The 25,518-nt window shown below is 36.7% G+C and overlaps 3 protein-coding genes across 3 annotated transcripts; all 3 read left to right on the forward strand.

The window, feature by feature from the left end:
- Window positions 1-4,305: 4,305 nt before the first annotated feature.
- On the forward strand, window positions 4,306-6,756 carry LOC111369764. Its single transcript, XM_022991398.1, has 2 exons — window positions 4,306-4,711; window positions 6,028-6,756. Exon 2 carries the CDS (start codon window positions 6,069-6,071, stop codon window positions 6,480-6,482), a length of 414 nt encoding a protein of 137 aa, XP_022847166.1. The 5' UTR covers window positions 4,306-4,711; window positions 6,028-6,068; the 3' UTR covers window positions 6,483-6,756.
- Window positions 6,757-15,603: 8,847 nt separating this feature from the next.
- LOC111369765 lies at window positions 15,604-19,819 on the forward strand. Its single transcript, XM_022991400.1, has one exon. It carries the CDS (start codon window positions 15,635-15,637, stop codon window positions 18,230-18,232), a length of 2,598 nt encoding a protein of 865 aa, XP_022847168.1. The 5' UTR covers window positions 15,604-15,634; the 3' UTR covers window positions 18,233-19,819.
- A 3,814-nt stretch (window positions 19,820-23,633) lies between these two features.
- Window positions 23,634-24,975, forward strand: LOC111369108. The gene is made up of 5 exons (XM_022990591.1): window positions 23,634-23,653; window positions 23,758-23,831; window positions 24,133-24,202; window positions 24,303-24,491; window positions 24,717-24,975. The coding sequence occupies exons 1-5, from the start codon at window positions 23,634-23,636 to the stop codon at window positions 24,973-24,975; spliced, it is 612 nt and encodes a 203-aa protein (XP_022846359.1).
- The last annotated feature ends 543 nt before the right edge of the window (window positions 24,976-25,518 follow it).

A 25,518-nucleotide genomic window follows, 5' to 3' on the forward strand; every position in this document is an offset into this window, starting at 1 on the left:
GCATGTCATCAGGTAAGTGAGATTTAATTTAATTATATTAATCAATTTTTTTTATTTTTTAATCGTTAAATTTAATTTTCTTTAAAAAATTGTACACGTTACAATAAGTTGTTCGTATACAATTTTTAACTCCGTCTACTTAAAATTGATGTAGCCGGTCCCAAGCTCGAATAAAGGATAAGGGTTTACATTTTATTAACTTTAAAAAGAAATCAAAAAATATATTTTTTGTAAATGTATTTCAAAAAATAATTCGTTTTCATTATATAAATATTTTATACTTTATAAAAAGTATTACAAATTACAATATGATATAAATAAAAAAAATAAAAACTTGTTTTCGTTAAATTATTTGCATTTTTTAACGTATTTTATTTTTAAAACTCTATTCTTTATTAACTTTAAAAAGAAATCAAAAAATATATTTTTTGTAAATGTATTTCAAAAAATAATTCGTTTTCATTATATAAATATTTTATACTTTATAAAAAGTATTACAAATTACAATATGATATAAATAAAAAAAATAAAAACTTGTTTTCGTTAAATTATTTGCATTTTTTAACGTATTTTATTTTTAAAACTCTATTCTTTATTTAAAAAAAAATAGGCGAGCTCACGAGCCGAGCTTGCCCAATTTCAACGAGCCGAGCTCATGGCATTAAGGGCCGAGCCTAGAATGTAGAATATGGAAGAGAGTAAGAATTGTTGGTGGCGTGTGAAAAAATTTGAAATGGGTTGGGGTATTTATAGAGTGGAAAAATAAGGAAAAAATGGCCAAAATGACCTCTTCTGTAAGTTTAGCGACTATCGCAAACGATCACTGTAGTAGGGAGCCACGAGCCCACAAGCCATGGGCGAGCCGACCCGCTTGGCTTGTGCTTGAGGTCGTCCAAGTACAAGCCTGAGTTTTGACGAGCCAACAACTCGTTTGCCACCCCCACCTGCCTTTGATTATACCGATTTTGAGCAACAGAAGATTGGTGTCAACATATTTGTCTCAATGATTGTTTTTGTGCTGTTGAGATTTATAGAGGTGGTAATTGTTGGAAGATGAGATATCCTCTCTCCCATGGGAGGGTCAATACTGGTATAGGGAGAAAGCTTCGATAAAAACAAGGAATACCAATGCAACGGGGCAATCCTTTGGCTCTAAGAAGAGTAATCGATCCTCTCTAATCATCTTCGGATCAGTTTTCTTATGCAGTTCCGTGTTTCTTAACTTAATTCTACTGTTGTCCCTCTTGTCGTATGTTTTCTGTTTCAATCAACAAATTGCAAAGTGGCTTCAACCATATATCAAGTTCTTCCAGGTCTGAACATTAGAAGACTTAGTTTCAAAGAGCTACAAGGAGGGATTAATGGGCAGGGGCCCTTGTTCAACAGTGTACAAAGGGATTCTCAAGATCAACATTATTGAAACCATAGTTGCTGTGAAAAATCTGCATAAGAATGGCTATAGAAGATGACCAAGAATTTAAAGCAAAAGTAAGTTCAATTAGCAGGACTGATCACAAAAATCTAGTTCAATTTCTGGGATATTGTGACGAGGGAAGCAAAATTGACTTTTGGGATTTTAATACATTAGCGATGGCTCTCTAGCAACTTATTGTTTTAAAATTCCAGGCCCAACTGGCACAAAAGAATGCAGATCGCATTTGCAACAGCTAGAGCCTAGAGGTATTTGCTATTTGCATGAACAATAAAACAGCAAAATCATACACTGTGACATCAAGCCTCAAAACGTACTTTTAGACGAATCCTTCACTGGAAAAATATCGGACTTTTGGATTGGTGAAGCTTTTGAAACCAGATAAATCAAAAACCACCACCAGAATAAAGGATACCAAAGGTTATGTCACTTCAGAATGCTTCAGAAACATGCTGATTACTATCAAGGTTGACGTTTACAACTTTGGCGTCTTGTTGCTTGAGCTCATCTGTCGAGGAAATTACGAACCAAACATTGGTCGAGAGTGAACCATACTTGCTGATTTTGCTTATGATGTTACAAGGAAGGAAAAATGCATCTATTAGTAGCAAACGACGAGGAAGCGTTAAAAGATAAGCAATTTGACAAGTTTGTGGTGATAGCAATTTGGTGCATTCGAGATGATCCAGAATTAAGGCCTACCGTGAAGAGAGTACTGCAACTTATGGAAGGATCTGTTCCAGCCTCCTTTATCTCTTCAATTTAGATGCACTTATTTTGGTGATCTTCATATTAATGTCTGTGATCACATCATTTGTTTTTAATCATTTAAAACGACGATGAGGCATTAATGTTGTATCGATGCACCTTAATCCTCCCTTTTTATGTTGTACAAGTTCAACTGTCTATTTTGCAAAGACAATTATACAGTAAAACCCTTTTCTTTTTTTTCTTTTTTTTTCTTTTCATTCTTCTTACAGGGAGAATTTATATAAATTGATAGCGAAGCTAATTATGCTTGTGGTTATTTTACCACGTTTATGCAAATCATCCATACTTTAGCATTTAGAAACACCACACTTAAACGTGGGCTTCGATCCTAATTCAGTTCTCAATGTCATTGATATCAGTTGTGGTATGACTTTCAGTACGGGTGGACCTAGACTTTTAGCACTGTGGAGCAAAAATTAAAATATAATTTAAAAAAAAAAACAACATAATATTAATAAAAATAAATTAATACATATTTTGATACGTTGAAAACATTATATAATTACATCATTGTCAATATTATTAAATATATTTTGCTACTTGTACAGTTTTGTTCACCATTTCATTGACAAATATTGAACCGACAGTGAGTAAATCAAATCGAATGTATAAAGTAAATAAAATAAAATAATATCCAAAAAGCAAGTGAAAGTCAAATTTAAAGCAAATGTAATTCAAAAGTAATTAAAATTATATTTAATCCGTAACAATCCTAAATTTTTTAACGTCATATTCCATGCAAAATTTTCTAATAAAATTATATAAATTATATAAATTTATCGTGCAAAAATAATAAACACTAATGAAATAATTGAATTTTTTTAAAAGAAAAGACAAGTTATACGACTTTTTTGATATATACGTTTGATGCATATTTAATTACTTTCTATATTCGTTTGGACCATTCGATATGATAACGATGTAATTTTCGAAACTAGCTTTTACATGACAAACGATTTGTGGATTCAAATAGCATACGATTGTCGATGGATTTTGAAAGTTAGCATATTATCAAAATTATCGAAATACTAATTTGAAACGGTCTATTTTAACCCTTCGTAACTTGTGTTATGATTGACCATTTCGCACGTCATTAATGAGCGAAAAATTAGGCAATGAGCACTTCAAAATAGTATTAAGAATGTAATATTTTGACTTCATTTGACATCTTATAATGAGTGCATCAAAGTAGATCGTAAAGGATCAAACAACTATTTTATTTAAAATATAAAGATAAAAAAATAAATGCAAAAATTAGTGGGGTCATTTGACCCCACATGACCCCGTGTGATCCGCCCATGGCTGTCACTAGAATAATTTTCATTCATTTGGAAGATGGTAGGTGAGGAGTGGTGAAATTAAAAATAAAATTGAAGTTTAATAACTCGATTTAAAGCTAATATGAACTTTAGTGACTCAATTGACATTTTGCTATAAATTCTGCAATTGATCAAATAGAGTTGCTAGGTTAAAAAAAAATGACAATTCAACGTAGTAAAAATTCTTGATCGCTAATGTAGCGTTGCCACATCAGTTAAATTGTCAAAAATTGTATGTTTGACCGCTAACAAAATTCTTGATTGCTAACATGGAGTTGTCACTTCATTTGAATTGTCAAAATTTAAAGACTTGACCGCTTATGATGATCATATTTTATCCTAACTACCATGATAGGAGATCATTGCTTTACAACATAGTCACGTACAATGAAAATTAAGATTTCCATACTCCTCAGGGCACATTCAAGTTGACGGAACAATCACATTGAGGGGCTCTGGAATCAAGCGTGGGAGTTCGATTCCTGGTTGGAGCAGCCAAGTGATGTAATAACCAGAGGAAGGGTTGGAGCAGTTTGGTGATTTAATAACCATGGAGGAGGCTCCCTTTGGAGAAGGAGTAAAAGTCATGTGGGAATTTGGAAATCAATAAGGGCACAAACTGTGATTTACCTCCTTAAGCAGTTGAGGGGCCGGAGGTTCAGGGACGATGATATAGTCTGACATAAGTTAGGACACCTCGTTAAAAAAAAAAAAAAAAATTAAGATTTCCATTTAAAAGGGAAATTTCATTTTTGAACTTGTATTTTTTCTGTTCCAAATTACCCTTACAGCTGACCTCGACTTTTTTCTCTCGCATTCACACTCACAAACGCTAGCAAACATAGATCATACACACTTGAGGGTTGAGACTCCACTTGCAATTTACAAAACCCAATCGCAAACATCTGTGTGTTTTGCCCATTTATGGTGCGCTGATGGGCCGCTCGTTCCATCAGGAAATGGTCAATCCTTGATCTTCTTGAATCACTGTTCAAGTTCTCAACTTTCTTGATCTGGTCTCTTTTGCAGTTGTTTCAAAGACCACATTTTGTTCAAAAATTTACTTCCTTAGCTTCTTTAATTAATCTTATATTGAAAATTTCTTCTGGGCCTTGGAGGTTTTTTGGGATTCTATTCGTCACATGTTTAACATATTAACTGCAATGAGTCCTCAAATGGCTCTCTCTTGGTGAGTTCAATTCATTTTTCCCCGCCCAATTGATCTGTGTTTTGTACTGTTTTTGGGTTCTGTAAAGTGGAAGATTTCAATATCTGAAATTGTATGGCTATATGTAGTTTTGTTAATCTACAGATCTAATTTTTTATTTGATTTGTTTAATTAGTTGTTAGATGGTTATGACTAGTAAGCATTCTTCTGCCTGTTTTATAATTGGTTCTGAAAAAGTTGAGCTTGCCTTTAGTTTCTTCATTTTTGATTTTACATCTCTCTCTCTTCTCAGAGTATGTGAGTTCCCCGGGATCCTCGTGAGCTTCTCTGTGTATAGTGAATTGTATATAACAGTTAAACACTCTTGGTATGTTTGGGAAGTTGGATTGAACTGCATTAGAGAGAACAAAAGGTTAAATTGTGATTATAGGGTTCCGCAATTTATAATGCTATGCACCAAACATGCCTTCTAAGTTTATAAATGGAATTTATTCGAAGAATTCTAATTAGAATAGAGTGAGAGCACTGCTCCTTGATTGGATATTTAAAGAGTTTTTTTTATCCTTTTTTGTTTTGTGGAAGAGGCAAAAATAGTTGGAAGTGCTCTCAACTAAAGCGGTTTTAATTGCTTGTTTGTGCTAAATGAGGATGCCTTAACATAAATTCTCAAGTGTATCGTTTTAGCATATTTAAAGCTGATTTTATGTAAATATTAACCACCATTTTATCGATTTAAGCAGCCAGTATTTCATCATGCATCATATTACAAATTGGGTTGGGGGAAATGTTTGGTATATTGGACTACTGTGCCTTTGATTGACAAGTTGAACTGAACACGAGTTTTAGTTTGAAAGAATAATCACAAATTGCAACCTTCCTACTTGAAAATTATAGTTGTTGAAAATGGATAGATAAATATATGATGTTTAAAATTCCTGGTTTCTGTCCCTGAAAATTTCTTTCTAGTTATCTATTTACTAAATTTTGATTAGTGTTTCTTACCATTATTCAATTTTCATGGTTAGAATTTTTCTCCGCAAGATGTTAATATTTGAAGTGTCGTAAGTTAAGTTTATCAATATGATGATGTTTGCTCCTCAGTTTCACATTGTTTATAGTTTACACACGATCACAAGATTTATATTTAATGTTGCAATTGTGTAAATTGTTGTTTCATATTGATTCACTGTACTAAGGCTGCAATTGCTTAGGTATATGAAGTTCTTGGGCCTTACTTTACCTTGTAATGTATTTGTTCTGTTGTACTTGTATATTAATCTTCTATAAATTCTTATCAACCCAAGCTACATTTGATTAGTGGCTATTTTGTTTGCCAGAAATAAAAATTACCTGGGTGATATCTGTGGAGTTGAAGATTATGGGTAGGATTAGAGCAAAGGGAAAGAAGCTGGATGTCATGAACCAAGATGATCCAGGAAGTGCTGAGGAAGAAAAAACAGGTGCACAAAAGAGAAGGGGGAGGCCTCAGAAATCACTTAATGATGACATAGACGAAGAAGAGGCTGAGAAAATACAAAATGGAGAGAGTGAAGACACAACAGATGGTGTATTGGGCAATGAAACAAAAAGTTCAACCGCATCACAGAACGGGAAGAAAAGAAAACGAAATTCTCAGGTGAAGGAGAAAATCGATTCCGTGAAAGAGGAAAATGGAAATGGAACCACATCGAGCACTGAGGAGTCAAACAAATTGAATGGATTTCGTCGCGAAGGGAATAGACGGAAAAACAAACCTTGTCGAGCTCCTGAAGCAGGTGTCGATTGCAACTGAATGGGTGATTGGCCTCTGCGATAGAACTTATACCTATAACAGCAATTGATAGCGGAAGTGAAATCTAGTCATTCCCATTTCTGGGGATCTTAACCTAAACTTGTTTTTATTGTTGGAAGTTTCAATCGGATCAAACTTGATCTTCAGTGTTGCCATAATATGTGAGGTATTGGTAACCTATGGCAAAAGTGATGTTTTTGATGCTCATATGACCGTCTGTTCTAACATTTTTGGCTATTCTATTATATCACATAATTCCTGGATCTCTTAGTTATTGTGGGTTCTTGTTTCTTCATTGCTCTAGTAATCGGAATGGTGCAGTGTCAGTGAATATGATGGGCTATTTCGAAAGGGGGTCAAATGAATGGTACTTGGGTTGGATTCTTCTCATTGATCTTGATTTCTCATCTTCTACCAAGAATAGCTTTCGAGAAAATTTGTTGCATCTCCCTACAGCACAACTGGAATTGTATCTTTTGGATTTTCATAAATGCGATATTTTTCTTGCTGATAACTAAAGATGCATCTAGAATCTGCAAGTTTTGGATTCTTCAGTACAACTACTAACTTGATGGATCATTATATATCTTTGTAATCTGCAGATGCTATTATTTGCCAATCCCTACATCTTTATCTATAGCAGGTTAGGATTCTGTTTATTACAGTAAAAATCTTGATAAAAGTTTTACTTAGTGCATTTCACATAGTTTGAGAAGTACCACGATTTTCATTCGTCCTTTTGAAGAAAGCGTCCTAATTTCTACATCGACTGCACCCAAATTTCTTCTCCTGTCCTTCAAAAGAAAAACACTCACTCTTATTCGGATGCATGATTTTGACACTGTTGAACCTTATCAACTAGCATTTTTTGTGGTTGAAGATTTCTCTCAAATATATAAGTGCATAATCATATATTATGTAATAAATCAGTTCTTGCTTTTCTTTCCATTCATTTTTTCTCTACTTCTTCCTTGATACTTAATGGCTGAAAACGAGATCGAACTCAAAATATGTAGCTCGTCTTTACTCTCTTTATCTCTATTTGTTGCTATTTGCTCCAGACGGCTGCTTTTGTTTGATTGAGGATCAGAGATAAATGGATATGAGCTGACAGCTTATGTTTCTTGGAATTTTAGGTGAAAGGTTTTCATTATTATACCATCCAATCAGCGAAAATGATTAATTTACTCATCTTGTATGAGTGATTGTATTCTTTATGGGGAAGGGGAGCATATCCTTTTCTTCTCTAAGCTTCTTTTTTGGCTTTTCTTATTGGTTTTGTGCATGAAGGACATGGGATTGTGTTCTTATTGTTCCATTTGTTCCTTATATCACCCTGTAACCTTTCAAAACAAAACGAAGTTAAGATACTAATAAGAAAGCCTAGTGTCTTCATCTGCTCGGCAGATCCCCTGCCACCTTCTCTCAACCCCCCGCCCACCAAAAAATATATATATACACACACACACACACACACACACACTATGGGTAGAACCCATCTTTAAAATCAACTTGTATTTCATGAGTGATATGAGATATATTTAAATTATTATATTACATTGCTCTTCAAAATTGATGTCTACAACGATCCATTTTTCTAGTTGAGTGATTCCATGGAACGTACACTTAAACTTGTCTTGTAATTGAGGGTGTCCAAAGTTTTTATAAATCCAAAAGACTGGATTTTCAAGAGCGATGTGAGATATAATTATATCATAATGAGAGTGTTTGATACCCATTTTATGGAAAATTAAATTTTAAAATAGTAGATTGATGGAGAATATGTGGATGAAAAATAAGAAAAAAAAATTTAGTTACATGTAATATTATTTTAATAAAAAATATATGATTTAAAAGAAGTGAGAGAAAAATAAATTTTGATAAAAATAAGAATCAAACGTACCTATATAATAACAAAAGGTAAAAACTGGGGAGGACTAAACAAAGTGTAGGGATTAACAAATGACTACCATGTAAAGAATGGAGGCAAACTGAAGTTGAGATCAAGAATGACCCACTGACACCCAACATCCAAACAAATTAATCCATCAAAACCAAAGTCTTTTCTTTGCTTATAACGCCACATAGTATCCAAGATCCTGTTCCGTGAACCATGTTTGGCTTACTTATAAATCAATTTACCTACAAGCAATGAGTAAACTATAAAATAATTAATATTTTAATTGATAAATCATTCTCTTCCTAAAACATAGGATGGGTGGTGTTGGTTACCTAAGCAAAGAGGATTGTGTGTGTTTTTTTTTAATGGAGGTGTCCTAATTAATCTAATTTCATTCAGCATCAATGGTGTCAAGTATCAATTTACGTGACAATAGCATGGTATTAAATGAAAAATTAACTTAAATATAATATCACGTGATTCTTTTAATTGAAAGTATCAAATGTGATCAACTATACTGGTGTTCAATAGTATTATTTAGTCACTTGTGGAGCGTAAGGGGATACTTTTAGCACAATAAACGTCCATTCCTTTGTATTTACGTGGATGTACTTGGAGACATGGATTGTGGCACTTGTCGTTTTGTTTCTCGCGAAGGGAATAAAGTGATTCACAATCTCGCATCTCATACTTTTTGAGTTAGTTCTTAATGTTATTAATTGGAATATTTGTATGCCTATTTCCCTTTCGACCGCATTTCATGGCAATTTTTCTCACTGAAACTGCTACTTTAGTTAAAATTGGAGGTAGAGTTAATATTTATGATAAGGGGAAGTCTGTTTCATGGAGAAATTACAAATAAGTGATTTAGTTCTTTTTAAACTTAAGCAAACATGCTCTTAGATCCACATTGATGACCTGGGGCCTGCTCGCCAGTTTTTTACATTGGTTTTGACCCTTTTTCGGGACACTGCTTGACATGTCAGGAAAATTAGTTTGTTAGTTTTTTGAAATGCATTTCTCAATCCATCAAATCGTTTTTTTTTTTTTTTTTTTTATCATCTAAAAAATTATTTTCAAATATATTCTGAAATGGAATGAAACTTGGACTATTATTTTCAATTTCACCCTCTAAAACAACTATTTGAAAATTTTCTTCAAAATTTACCCTCTAATGCATATATATTAAATTAAAAATCGCTGAATAATAAACTTTTAAACATGAGTTTTTACTCTTTTAAAAATCGTTACTAAAAACAAATTCATCATAAATTTCAATTAAAAAAACACGAATAACCGGTACCCAAAAATCACAATCAAGCAGGCCCTCAACATAATCTTGTTCTTAAAGCACAAAAAAGGAATATTTCCCAACAAAAGACAGACCATATGGTAAATCCTCGGATTAACCAAGAAATTAATTATATGATTACCAAATCATTTTGTCACGTACCCTTTGAACTATAAAAGCATCTCTATTGTCAAAATTCTCATATGAAATCAGCACTTACCCCATTTGTGGTACTTCGGTTATCACAAAAAAATATACTTTTCTTTCTTTTGCTGCCATTTGGCGCTTTATTTTTCAGTTGCCTATCAAAAAGAGTCACTTTTTGCTCATATCACCTTTCAGGTTAGTTGATTATTTTAAATTAATTATAATTTTCTTTATGTGCTCTCTATTATTTTATCACTTAATTTATAATTAAGACTTGGTTTCTTAACTATATGTCATGTGTAATTTATTAGATTTTAGTTTTTGCTAGTCTATGTAATGAATTAGTTCAATTTTAGACTAATGAACCAACTTTCGGGTGGCCATGCATAAACAGATAGCTTATTTTTCAGGAGCCAAGTAAGGCAGTCACGGCGTAAGATAAATTCATCCAAGAGGTATATTTCTATTCTTGAAAATCCCACACGAAAAATGAAGCTTTAGGGTCGGGACTTTCATGTTTGGTACACAGCATTCGACACTAGAAATTCTTCTCTAATCCTGTAAAGTGTGGTCCAATTTGTGCATATCAAACATAAAGCTCGCCGAATGAATCAAAGGAAGAAGATGTTAATGCTAGGAAAACATAATTTGATAGATTCATTTATAGAACTCCCTGATAACTGATTGAATCTTCTTACACTATTTAGTCATTCTTTGGTGAATCCAAGAAAACCATAGTGCTAGAATGTTGATGTTAAAAGTTTATATTGATCCCATCAGGCAATATCATCAGGATGGCTGCACAAATGAACCCTAAGGATCAATTTTCCAAGCTACATCCGGGCTTCCCTGTGAAAACGAGAATCGCAATAGTAGGAGGTGGTCCTAGTGGATTATCAGCTGCCTACGCGCTGTGTAAACTCGGTTATAATAATGTAACCGTGCTGGAGAAACATCACACAGTCAGTGGAATGTGTTTATCTGTTGATATAGAAGGAAAGATTTATGATCTTGGTGGACAAGTCCTTGCAGCCAGTAGCTCTCCCACAATCTTTCACTTGGCAAATGAAGCTGGTTCGGAATTGGAAGAAATGGATTCCCACAAACTTGCATTAATTGATAGTTTCACAGGGAAGTATGAGGACATCCAGGTTGCAGATGACTATGTTTCTGCAGTCTCGCTCACATTAGATCTCCAGGTCAGTTTCTTTTGCTGTTAGTAGATGATCTGTCTCTTATTCTCAGTACTCAGTTCACACAGAGAGAAGCTAAAATCATAATGTTCGGTTCACAGGATAAAGCGAAGACGTCAGGTCGAATTGGAGTTCACGCCATAAGTGACTTAGCTTATGATTCAACACCTGCATTTCTTGAGGATCATGGATTCAGTTCTGTTCCAAAATCTGTAGCTTATGGATATACAGCTTCCGGATATGGATTTGTTCAAGATATGCCATATGCTTACATTCATGAATTCACCAGAACATCTATGGCCGGTAAAATTAGACGTTTCAAAGGTGGATACATGAGTATGTGGCAAAAAATTAGTGAATCCCTCCCCATAGAAGTCCTCTGCAACACAGAAGTAGTAGCAATCAGGCGCAACTCATCAGGTGTCAACATTAAAGTCAAACAGAATGACGGAAACTTGATAACTAGGGAATTCGATAAAGTCATAATATCTGGATCATTTCCCTTCAAGAATGGGAGAACATATAGATCACCGTCATTGTTGGAAGAAGGTTTGAGATTTTACTCATTTTGCTGCTTCCATCTAGCTTTAAACTGTGTTTAGTAGCTAAACAATAAATTTTATCTTACAGATGCTGATGATGAAATCCTGGATTTCAGTGAACTTGAAAAGGAATTGTTTAGGAAAGTGCAGACTATTGACTACTACACAACTGTCATGAAGATTAAGGGTCTGGAACATCTGCCGGTCGGGTTCTTTTACTTTGGGGAGTTCATGGATGATCCTGAAACTATAGGAAATCCGGTGGCTCTGCAGAAATTCTATTCTGATACCAATATCTTCCTATTCTGGTCATATGGCAACTCAGCCAATGTCAGAGGACAAGAAGTCACTCAGCTAGCAATTGATGCAGTCAAAAGAATGGGGGGAGAAATTGAAATGGTAATTCTACAACAGAGATTCAAATATTTCCCTCATGTTGAAAGCCAAGGTAGAGTCCACATCTTGATGAGATTCTGTTTTGCCTCCCATATTTACAGCTACTAATTTCATTCTACTTTAATATAGTTATGAAAGGTGGGTTCTACGAGAAACTAGAAACTGAACTTCAAGGCCAGCAGAATACTTACTACATAGGTGGACTCATGGCATTTGAGCTTACGGAGAGGAATTCATCCTACGCTATGGGGTTGGTTTGCAAGCACTTTGCAACTGATGAATTAATTCCAAGGTTTCCTTATGTAAAGGTACTTGATACTGTCAATTCTTAAAGATCAAACTCAGATTACAGAATAAATGCTTATTTACTTACTTGACCTTCATTTCTGTAGAGATTGTTTACACTGAAGTCAGAGTGCCGGGATAAGATCCCTAGAGAGCTTGATGAATCTAAGGGATTAGAATTTCCAGATCTATCCAGCCTTGATTGCTATTTGAAATACTGGGGAAATCATAACATCAGTTGCAACAAAATCCTTTATAGATGGATAAATGATGAAGGAGAAGTGATGGGCCAAAGAACTTTTGGAGAACTTCATGCTAATGCTGCTTGCATTGCTGAGAAGCTATTGTCTAGCAGAAAACCAGTCATCAATCCAGGTGACAGGGTCCTTCTTGTTCATGTCCCAGGTCTGGATTTTATTGATGCCTTTTTTGGGTGTTTAAGAGCCAGAGTATTGCCAGTCCCAGCTCTTCCCCCTGATCCACTTCAAAGAGGTGGACAAGCACTTTTGAAGATAGAGAATATTGCAAAATCATGCAAGGCGGTGGCAATTCTCTCCACCGTAGGTTATCAATTAGCTGTTAGAGCAGGCTCCGTGAAGAATTTGATATCGTTGCCCAATAAAAATGGAAAGGGCTCGGGTCGCTGGCCTAATCTTCCTTGGTTACACACTGATTCTTGGGTGAAAAACTCCAAAGATGCGCCTTCAGTAAGTATAGATTGTAATTCAGTGCCACGTGCTGATGAACTATGCTTTCTCCAATTCACATCAGGATCAACTGGAGACGCAAAAGGTGTTGTTATAACTCATAGTGGGCTAATTCATAATGTGAAGCTAATGCAAAGGAGATACCATAGCACATCAAACACAGTACTTATCAGCTGGCTCCCCCAATACCATGACATGGGACTGATTGGTGGGCTTTTCACAGCTCTGGTTAGTGGTGGAACTGCTATCTTGTTCTCCCCGATGACATTCATTAAGAACCCTCTCCTGTGGCTTGAAACTATCAGCAAGTACAGGGGAACTCATAGTGCAGGCCCCAACTTCTCTTTTGAACTTGTAGTACGAAGGTTGGAGGTTGAGAAGAATAAGATTCGGAAGTATGACCTTTCCTCCATGATTTTTCTGATGATTGCTGCTGAACCAGTAAGGCAGAAAACTCTAAAAAGATTCATTGAGCTAACAAGTCCTTATGGCCTTTCCCAATATGTGATGGCTCCTGGCTATGGATTGGCAGAAAACTGTGTGTTTGTCAGTTGCGCTTATGGGGAAGGAAAACCTATTGTGGTGGATTGGCAAGGAAGGGTATGTTGTGGGTATGTAAATCCAAACGATACAGATGTAAACATTAGAATAGTGGATCCAGAAACTGGTGAAGAGCAGAAAGAATCTGGAAAGGAAGGAGAAATATGGATTAGTAGTCCAAGTGCAGGAATTGGGTACTGGGGCAGGGAGGAACTCAGTGAAAGCACTTTTAGGAATAAGCTTGAGAATCATCCCGGTGCAAGCTACACAAGAACTGGGGATCTAGGACGAATAATTAACGGGAATTTGTTCATTACTGGAAGAATCAAGGATCTTATAATAGTTGCAGGAAGAAATATCTATTCGGCTGATGTAGAGAAGACTGTTGAGAGCTCATGTGAACTGCTGCGCCCTGGTTGCTGTGCTGTCATTGGGGTTCCTGAGGATATATTATCGGCAAAAGGGATACCAATATCAGATACGTCTGATCAGGTGGGGTTGGTAGTGATTGCAGAAACTAGAGATGGTAAACCAGCAAGTAAAGACGATTTTGAGAAAATAAAGGCCAAGGTTGCAGAAGAACACGGTGTGAATTTGGCTTCTGTTAAGTTGATTAAACCAAGAACTATCAGCAAGACAACATCTGGAAAAATCAAAAGGTTTGAATGCCTCAAACAATTCACTGATGAGACACTGAATTTGGTACCAGAACCAAAGATCCCAAAGAGATTACTTTTACGGTCCAATACTACAGGAACATGTAGGGATGGTCATACTCCTCGAAAGCATCTGAAGACAAATCTACCTTCACCAGGTACAAAATTAGGTGGCAGAGAAATTGTGGAGTTTTTAAAGGAACTTATCTCTGAGCAAACTGGTATTCCAGTCAGTAAGATCTCCACAACTGCAAACCTTACATCTTATGGCATCGATTCCATAGGGGTGGTCAGAGCAGCTCAAAAGCTTTCGGATTATCTTGGGGTGCCAGTTGGGGCAGTTGATATTTTCACAGCAACCAGCATTGAAGATTTGGCTAGCTTCTCAGAAGATATTGTCACGAAATCTCAGCCTCAAGACATGAGAATTTCTGCATCTCTTCCAGAACCTGAGGTTAATTTTTCTGAGTTACTGACTGAAGTTTCCTTATCTCACCAATTGGGTATCATGTCATTGCAATTTCTTGCCCTCATATATGTCTCCATCTTGCTGATCCTTCCTGCATATTTATCAATATCTGTATTTCTGAAGATGATTTCTGCCTCTCATAATTTGATAAATGGAACTCCATGGGCACCTTACATGCTTTCCCTGGCATTTGCACCTCTTGCATGGATCCTCTGCATATTTTCTACATGCAGTTGTATTGCTCTTTTCGGGAATTCATTCCTTCAACCGAACTATGCCTTAATTCCTGAAATTTCCATATGGTCATTGGATTACGTCAAGTGGTGGACACTATACAAAGCTCAAGAGGTTTCATCAAAAGTTCTGGCCGTGCATTTGAAAGGAACAGTGTTACTGAATTACTGGTTTCAGATGTTTGGAGCTAAGATAGGATCATGTGTTGTACTTGATACTGTTGATATCACTGATCCAGCTCTAGTTTCTATTGGAGATGGAGTGGTAATTGCAGAGGGAGTATTAATCCAAGGCCATGAAATGAGGAATGGAATCTTGAGCTTCCATCCAATTAGAATTGGAAAAAGTTCTTCAATTGCTCCTTATGCTGCAATCCAAAGAGGAAGCGTGCTGGGAGAAGGAACTGAAGTACCTGCTTTGCAAATCACTGATGAAGGAAAACCCATTTCAAAATCCAAGGCTAATAACATTCAGAAGGTAAACTCTAATTGTCCCTGTCACATATGCAATACCCAGTCATTAAAGATATCTTTCATTCTAAGAATTTAAATGTCTAGTTCCATATCAAATACATACACCACAATGTATTTCTTCTTCCTATGACTATAAAATAACCTTGTCAAACAACTCACCCTCGGTCTTTTTTCATCTGGGTGCATTATCCTATTAGCAATGAAAAATTTCTATAATAATTTGAAGCACAACATTTGATTATCAATGGGAAAAATAGTTTAACAATCTTAAGATTGAAATTGATTACCAGTTACTTTACTCCACTGTGGGTGACAGGTTATGGAACTTTCGAAGGTGATAGGTGACACTCAATATCAGACTATTCACCATCTCATGGGTGTCTATCTTGTTGGATTCATAAGCAGTCTCTCGGCAGCCATCTTTTACTGCATCTATTTGCTGCTGACTCAAAAGTCTCCTACCATTGAACACTTCAATTTTTTGTGTGTATTTGGAGCTTTCCACTGGCTCCCTTTCACTATCTTTGCATATGTCACCATGATTGGATCCACATCTTTAGGTCCATTGAGCTTTGCCATGTCAGTTGCCACTGCATACTTAGCTCACGGCTTGATACTCAGTTTGATTACCTGCTTGATGAACCATTCCATGTCCAGAAATCAAGGAACAAAACAAACATACCTGAGAATGTGGCTTCGTCACAGAATTAACATATCGTGCCATCTTAGATTTACAAAGCTCCTTTCAGGAACTGAAGCGTTTTGCATATACCTGAGGCTACTGGGTGCCAAAGTCGGAAAGTATTGTTCCATTAGAGCCATTAACCCTGTTTTAGAACCCAAACTGGTATCAATCGGTAATGGTGTCCATTTAGGTGACTTCAGCAGGATTATCACTGGTTTCTATTCCTCCGATGGTTTCAGAAGTGCAAAAGTTGAGGTACGGGATAATGTAGTACTTGGGAGCCAGAGCCTTGTCCTCCCTGGTTCTATTATTCAGGAGGATGTAATTATTGGAGCGCTTTCAGTTGCTCCAGTCAATTCAGTGCTCCAACATGGTGGTGTCTATATTGGATCTCAAAGTCCTATCATGATAAAGAACACAATGCATGAGTTGGATGAGCGTATAGAAGAAATGGACATAAAGTATAAGAAGATTGTCGGAAATCTGGCTGCGAATTTGGCTGCAACAACTCTTAAGGTTAGAACAAGATATTTCCATCGAATTGGAGTGAGTGCAAAGGGAGTACTAAAAATATATGACAACATTGAAGGGTTTCCTGATCACAATATTTTCCAGCCTGGGCAGAGTTACCCTGTTATAGTTCGACACAGCAATAGCTTGAGTGCCGATGATGATGCAAGGATTGATGCTCGTGGAGCAGCCATAAGAATATTTTCACATAAATCAGATCACGAATCCCCACTCCTGGACTTGACTCTGAAAACAGGCAAGGCATTTTATGCCCGTACAATTTCTGATTTTGCAACGTGGCTTGTGTGTGGGCTACCAGCAAGAGAAGAACATGTGAAGCGTGCCCCTCATATCCGAGATGCAGTGTGGATGTCCCTTCGCCATGCAAACTCATTTCCCGAACTTCATTATTATTCAAATATATGCAGACTCTTCAGATTCACTGATGGACAGGAGATGTATGTGAAATTCAAGCTGCGACCTTCTGATGAGACAATTAGTGAAGACTCCGGTAAGGTTGAGCCCATTGGAATCCTTCCTCCAGAAACAGGTGCAATTCCAAGGGACAATAACGACAGGCGTCCTCTGCTTTTCCTTGCCGAAGATTTTCAGACACGCGTGAGTTCCCCAGGCGGGGTTCGCTATGTTTTCCAGCTTCAGTTCCGGCCTGTACCTCGTGATGAAGGCACACAAGATGTTGCACTCGATTGCACCAAACCATGGGATGAGGATGAGTTCCCATTTGTAGACTTTGGGGAGATTACCATCAATCAGAACATGACAAAAGAACAATCAGAGGAGCTGGAATTTAATCCCTTTCTGCAATGCCATGAGGTTGATGTTATCCGGGCAACATCCGCCTCCCAAAGTGCATCAATTGACCATGGTCGTTCATTGATATATGACATTTGCCAGCATTTGAGAAATAACGAGCCACTTCCACAGGCCTGGAGAGCATTCATAGAGCAATCAGATGTCAAAGTAGACCTCTCAAGCTGCCCGGTTGCAGCAATGTCAAAGAGAGGAAATTCTAGTGAAGTGACTCTAGCAAGGACTTGGTTTCAAACTTCATGGGCCATCTACATGCAACCCTTGCTTCAGACATTTTTGCCTTACTTCCTCATGGCATATGTAATTTCTGGTCCTCTAAATTGGATACTATCTGCTAAGGAGACCATGAAATATCCACTGCAGTGGTTGCTTCCTTTCTTTTGGGTTTTATCAGGCATATGGGCAGCACTGGCTTGTGTTGTAGCAAAATGGATTTTGGTTGGAAAGAAGAAAGATGGTGGAACAGCACTTATCTGGAGCAAATCAATTTTTATGGATACAGTATGGCAAGCATTTAAGACCTTGGTGGCGGACTATTTCATGGATATGACTGGTGGATCAATCTTCTTCGTGCTTTGGATGAAACTCATGGGTTCGGATATTAACTTAAGTGAAGGTGTTTATGTAGATAGCATGGGAGCTGTCTTGAATCCCGAAATGGTAGAAATAGAGAGAGGTGGATGCGTAGGGAGAGAAGCTTTGCTTTTTGGACACATATATGAAGGAGAAGGAGGGAAAGTCAAGTTTGGGAAGATTAGAGTTGGAGAAGGTGGATTTGTAGGGAGTAGAGCTGTTGCTATGCCTGGAGTTATAGTAGAGGATGGTGGTAGTCTTAATGCTCTATCCCTTGCCATGAAAGAAGAAGTTGTAAGATCAAAGTCACACAATTGATGACTTCTCTTTTACATAGAGAAGTTGAGCTGGTACTGGTCTAGCGAATAAATTATCAGCCTTCGAATACTAATCAATAATAATCTTTATAGGAATTTCTCTCTGTGTACATATGTGACAGTCCAAGTGTGCAGGTGCCCATGCCAGTGCATGTGCAGGCGTGTTTAGATCCAACAAAATAGAACACAATTACAACGAAAATCCTCCCTTTACAATGTTGGTGGGATCCTCCAAAGTGGACTTGAGAATACATGTAAACGAAATAACAGCTAGAAAATAGTAGACCGGAGCTAAATTACAATCTGCTTCACACCACATTATAAATATTGCTTTCCTTAAGACATTATTTGCCCCTATTAAACCATGATGCACTCGAGAATGAAAATACACCATCAAGATTCAATGAAGCCATTAATACGTGCATGCATTTTGCACACACGAAGACAACCCTAATACCAAAGAATAACAAATTATATACTCGAAGTTCATACTATAATCATCAACTCTTTCTGACTCTTCTTTTTTACCCTCCACCATATGAACTATTGTGGATTGATCTATGTATTCCTCAGAATTATTCTTTCTGAATTCCTCCTCTATACGGAGCTAGCTACCCTAATCCTCAATGGATATGTTATCTTTCTGGTGCTTAAGACTCTTCTTATAACGAAGAGTGTTTATGATGATGAAAGAAACGACAAATGATTCATCCATATTCATAATATGTTGTTGAAACTGATTACACACGTGCACAATTTCATGAAATTGCTACATTCCTTTCTACGATCTACCATCCTTTATAGATGAATTTAGAGGCTAGAAGCTTCTTACCTGTGGCATCTTCCGACATATATTTGGCATCGGATACATCTAATATCTCCTTTGCAGTTTCTTGCTATGACATTCGTCATCAGAGTATCAAACATTGCGTTGCAATTGTGCCCTTCAAAATGTAATCATCTTGATCCGACATTCCGACTTTTGCCTTGCCCTTGTAAATGTCAATGGTTCATTTCCGTATTTTCCGGCCTTGAAGTTGTAAACACGTGGTACAGCTAAAGTGTTAAACCACCGGCTACTCAGTTATCAGACTGCTGTCATTTCCACCATGTAATAGAGTTCCTAAGTTGTGAAGTGATATCATAGAAAAGGAACCACCTCTACTGGGAATACTACAATTTTGTGTGGACTATGTAGAAAGCATGAAGTTCTTTTTGCCATTACCAGACTAGATTAGACACTACTATCCTGCATTGACGCGTTTCCCCTCCAATCAATCCCGATGCAGCATATCGTCGAACAAGTTGTAGGCAACTTGGTAACAGGACGCAATATCTCCCGACTCTTACTCCTATTTACGTTGCTAATTCAACAGTTGCATCCCTTCGCTATCATTGACAAATTACAGTTGGGATTCTATGTCTAGTATACCAAAGAATTTGCGAAGAAATGCAAGTGTACTCTTTCGAAGAATATTAGAATACTGTAATTTCCCATTTGTTGCCTACCATAGGATATTAGGATATATAAAATAGAGTTCACGTCTTGTCCGGACTTGATACCGTTACAAATAATTTGCCCTATTTGGTTTGGTGAAAATTATGTGGAAATTTCATAAAATGTCCATTTTCAGCTAGTCATTTGTAAAAATATCAAACATTGTAAAAGTGTATATTTTGGAAGAATTTGGACCAAAATACCCTTATTAACAATTTATAATTCCACACTAAGACAAAAAAATGAACATTTTTTACAAAATTATTATTGGCCAATAAAATTTTAAAACATAACATGTCATATTTATTTCAAAAGCATACATGTTAAATCACAATAAATGCTATATTTTTCATTGACTCGGAAATATCGAGAACTACATTTCAAATGTAAAGAAATGTCATATTCAAAATGAAATGTCATTCTAAACAAATAAAACGGTATTCAAATATCGAGAATGACATATGAAATGTCGAAAAATATTATTTTAATGCAGCTTCTCATGAAAGATACTTCTCGAAATTCGTGACAAATTGAAAAAAAATCAAATATCGAGAACGACATTCAATTGCTCCATTTTTTCATTAAGGGTATGATGGACAAATTGGCACTCGATTCAAATAAGTTGACACTTTTCAATTCAAACCCTTAAAATTAGACATTCTTGAAAATGCTTCTAAAATCATTTGGATAAAAATTGATAAAATGTTTAATTAAAAAGTCAATGATTAAAAATGAATTTTAGGGGAAAGAAAATTTTAAATGGGATCAAACAGTTTTTGAACTAAAATAAGGCCAACATTTTGAAGGGCAAGTGCTTTGCACTTAATTTTATTTTTAATGAAAAAGGGAGATGATGATGGAGTACAACTACAATTCCTACTACAAAGACAATTCCTAATACAAAGATGTTTTATATTTTTTAAAAGTTTATTTTCTTTTTAGTTCTCTTGTTATTATTAGGATTATAATTTTTAGAAGTTTAAGTAGATTAGATTTTTATTAATTTCACAGCTTCCTTATTTCAATCTCTTACTACTATTAGGAATAGGAACAATTTACCTATAAATATAAGACCATTGTACAATTTTCATTCATTCATTCATTATCAATTCAAGACTAGCAAATTATTCCTAGATTTCTTATTTCAATTCTTGATACAAGAATTTTCTGCTTCCGCACCAAAATTGGTATCAGAGTAAGGATTTCACCTCAATCTGATGACTGATGACGGTTCGAGAGGCAAACAAACCACCGACAACGAACGGAGGTTTGAAAAAATTGAGCAGCGACTAGAAAGGATGAATGAAACTCTTCGCAACATCACGCAGTTGTTGACTGCGTTAACAGCTGAGAGGAGTTAGGAGACATAGCAGAACGGCCAAGCTGGCAGGAAGAGGGACAGAGAGTTGACAACGTGGGTTCTGGAGATGATGGAGTTACTAACCTGGATGTACGAAATCCCGGGATTGCTGCAAGGAGGGGACTATCCCTATAGCCCAGCCCCAGGTCGACCCAGGCCTGGGCAAGAGACATTGACCCTTTGCAAATGATCGATTCAGGCCACCAACAGGAAGACTTCAGGGCGGAACCAGCTTGCGCACAGAGAATCGTGACCCTCGCAAGACCGCTCCTTTGCGGTTCTATGAACGAAGAAATAAAGGTGGATGGCGAGATGAAGGCGACAGTCGGCAAGGTACTCTGGGCGATGGTGATGTAGAACGTATCGATAGAGATGGTCAACCGAGGGCAGCTGTGAAGAATTTGGAGCAGCAGAGAGAAAGCCATGACGAGTTTGAAGAATGGGAAAATAATGACGACTCTAGGAATGAACGAGGGTATGTTAATTTTGACCAAGTGCTTGATTTTGACCCCCAACTCAAATTTGATCAGAGAGGTAATTTTGATTGAGGACTTACTTGGCGACCAAGAAATAGGGGTCTTCAACAAAGACAACCATAGGGGTTCGATTATTCATCCAAAGAGGAAGAAAATTTTCGACCAAGAGCTAACAATAGAGGTACTAATGTTCAAGAATTTAAGATGAAGATGGACTTGCCAAGTTTTGACGGTTGATTAAATATTGAAGATTTTTTGGATTGGATCCATACCGTTGAAAAAATTTTCGACTATTTAAATATTTCGGAACAAAGTCAAGTTAAACTAGTAGCGTACAAATTAAAAGGTGGAGCTTCTGCATGGTGGGAACAGCTTCAGTTTAATCATCAAAGACAAGGAAAGCAACGTGTGCAAACCTGCCCCAAGATAAAACGCTTGTTGAAAAGGCGATTTCTCCCTCCGGATTATGAACAATTTTTGTACCAGCAGTATCAAAATTGTCAACAAAATAATAGGACAGTAAATGAATACACGGAGGAATTATATCGATTAAATGCTCGAGTTAATTTGTCTGAAACTAAAGCTCAATTAATTGCTCGAAATATAGGAGGCTTGAAATTAGTCATTCAAGATCGACTGGCTCTCTAAGAGATTTGGACCATGACAGATGCAGTCAATTTAGCAATGAAAGTGAAAAATTAGATGAATAGAACCACAGCCCGTACTCAAGGAAATTTTCGACAGCCAATTCAAGAAACTTATACTACTCCAAAGGGTGCAACAACCTCAAACGTCAACAATAATAATAGCAAGGATGCTACTCCAATTCAAAATCCAACACAGAATCAAAGAGGAACTCCCGCCCCTATTCGATCTAACACCCAAGGCAGAAATCAGAAACAGCCACGAGCCAATAATGACCCTTATGCACGTCCTAACCTAGGAAAGTGCTTTCGATATAATCAACCAGATCATCTTTCAAATAGTTGTCCAAACAGACGATCCATTAACTTTGCAGAAGAAGACAACAATGGGAAAAAGCAAAATCTTGAAGACAGTGATTATGAAGGTGGTGATGTTGTCGATGCAGATATAGGGGAAGAATTGGCGTGCATGGAAACAGCCAAGCCAATAATGACCCTTATGCACGTCCTAACCTAGGAAAGTGCTTTCGATATAATCAACCAGATCATCTTTCAAATAGTTGTCCAAACAGACGATCCATTAACTTTGCAGAAGAAGACAACAATGGGAAAAAGCAAAATCTTGAAGACAGTGATTATGAAGGTGGTGATGTTGTCGATGCAGATATAGGGGAAGAATTGGCGTGCATGATCCAACACCTTTTGCTAGCTCCAAAAAAGCCCGATACCTCTCAAAGACACAAGATCTTCAGGACTTGATGCATTGTTCATAATAAGGTATGCAGTGTGAATATTGACAGCTGTAACAATGAGAATGTCATTTCAAAAGCAGTAGTAAAGACTCTAAATCTAAAGACTGAGAGACACCCTTCGCCATACAAGATTGCATGGATTAAAAGGGCTCGAAAGTTCAAGTTTTAGAGATTTGTAAGGTTCCTTTATCAATTGGAAAATATTACAAAGATGAAATCATATGCGATGTGGTGAATATGGATGCTTGTCACAATTTTATTGGGTCGTCCATGGTACTATGACGTTGATGCCACTTATAAGGGACGGGATAATACTTTCATATTTTGGTGGTTAAATAGGTAGATCATTTTGGTACCACAGTCTCAACTTGTGGAAACCAACCCTGCCATCAAGGAAGAGAAACTACTTTTTACCAACATCTCAAGGCCAGAATTCTTGGAAAAACTAAAAGAGCCTCACACAGTATTTGCATTGGTTGTTAAAGGTCCATCAGAAGTAATTATACAGATTCCCACCAAAGTTCAAAAAGTGCTTGCTGATTTTGCCGAGATAGCTCCCGACGAGTTACCAAAACAAGTTACTCCCTATGCGAAATATTCAACATCATATTGATTTGACACCTGGAGCTAGTTTACCTAACTTGTCACATTATCGCATGAACCAAGTAGAACATGAAGAGTTGTAGTGACAGGTTGAGGATGGCAGTTGGCAAATGTGTATAGACAGTTGTGCCATTAATAAAATAACAATCAAGTAACGTTTTCCCATCTCGCATCTTAATGATATGCTCGATAGGTTGGAAGGTGTAGTGATATTTACCAAGCTTGATTTAAGGAGTGGCTATCATCATATCCGTATTCGCCCTGGCAGTAAGTGGAAAACAGCTTTTAAAACGAAAGATGGTCTCTACGAGTGATTAGTGATGCCATTTGGGCTATCGAATGCACCGAGCACATTCATGCGATTGATGAACCAAGTTCTTTGTCCATTTGGGGGAAAATTTGTGGTGGTTTTATTTTGATGACATTCTTATCTACAGAAAAAATGAAGATGAGCACTTATCACATCTTACAGAAGTTTTTTCAGCCCTTCAGGAAAATAAATTGTATATTAGTCTTAAAAAGTGCAGCTTTATGACCGACCAACTTTTATTTCTTGGTTTCATGGTAGGTAAAGATAGTATTCAAGTTGATGAGGCGAAGGTGAAAGCAATACGCGAATGGCCAGCTCCTAAAACCATGTGAGAAGTACAGAGCTTTCATGGATTAGCAACTTTTTACAGGCTCTTCATTCGAGGGTTCAGTACAATTATGACACCTATTATCGATTACTTGAAAAAGGGCCAATTCTAGTGGGACAAAGTATAGGAAGATAGTTTTGAGACAATCAAAAACAAGTTATGCACTACACCGGTGTTGGCACTACCTAGCTTCGAGAAAATATTTGAAGTTGAGTGTGATGCTTCAGCTATGGGAATTGAAGCAGTATTATCCCAAGAAGGCCGCCCAGCTGAATTTTTTAGTGAAAAGGTTAGTGAATCTCGACAAAAGTGGACTACTTATGAGTTGGAATTTTATAGCGTTATTCGAGCATTAAAGCATTGGGAACATCACTTGGTTCAACGAGAATTTGTGCTATTTATGGATCATCAAGTTTTGAAGTTTATTAATTCTCAAAAAAACAATGAATCAAATGCACACTCGATGGATTACCTTTTTACAGAAATTCACTTTTGTTATAAAACATAAATCTAGCCAACGGAATAAAGTAGCAGATGCATTAAGTCGACATACATCTCTTTTAGCTACAATTAGTATGAAAGTAGTTGGGTTCGATTGTTTAAAGAAACTGTATGCAACTGATGAGGATTTTCGCAATATATGGGCTCGATGCAATAATAGGGAATTTTTACCCGATTACCTTCTTCAGGGAGGATTCTTGTTTAAGGAAACGCAATTATGCATTCCTCGTTCTTCTTTGCGTGAGCACTTGATTCGAGAAATACATGCATGAGGCGGACATGTTGGTCGAGATAAGACAATCAGGTTGGTTGAAGAGAGATTTTACTAGCCCCAACTCAAAAGAGACATTGGTCGTTTTGTTCAATGATGCCCAATATGTCAAAAAGCTAAGGGACAAGCTCAAAATACTGCCCTTTATACCCCTTTGGCTGTTCCAGATACAATATGACAAGATCTTACAATAGATTTTGTTCTCGATCTCCTACGAACTCAACGGGAAATTGATTCTGCTTTGGTCATAATTCATGGATTTTAAAAAATGGCTCACTTCATTCCACGTAAGAAAACTGCAGATGCTTCTTACCTGGGTAATTTATTTTTTCGCGAGATCATTCGCCTACATGGTATCCCTCATTCTATAATTTCTGATAGAGATGTAAAGTTTTTAAGTCACTTTTGGAGGACATTGTGAAGAATATTTGACACTTCTTTGAAGTTTAGTAACACAAGTCATCCCCAGACAGATGGTCAAACAGAAGTGGCTGATCGAATTTGGCAATATGATTAGAGCAGTTAGTGGAGATAAACCAAAACA

The sequence above is a fragment of the Olea europaea genome, chromosome 20, assembly GCF_002742605.1.
Source record: "Olea europaea var. sylvestris chromosome 20, O_europaea_v1, whole genome shotgun sequence".
Lineage (NCBI taxonomy): Eukaryota > Viridiplantae > Streptophyta > Magnoliopsida > Lamiales > Oleaceae > Olea > Olea europaea.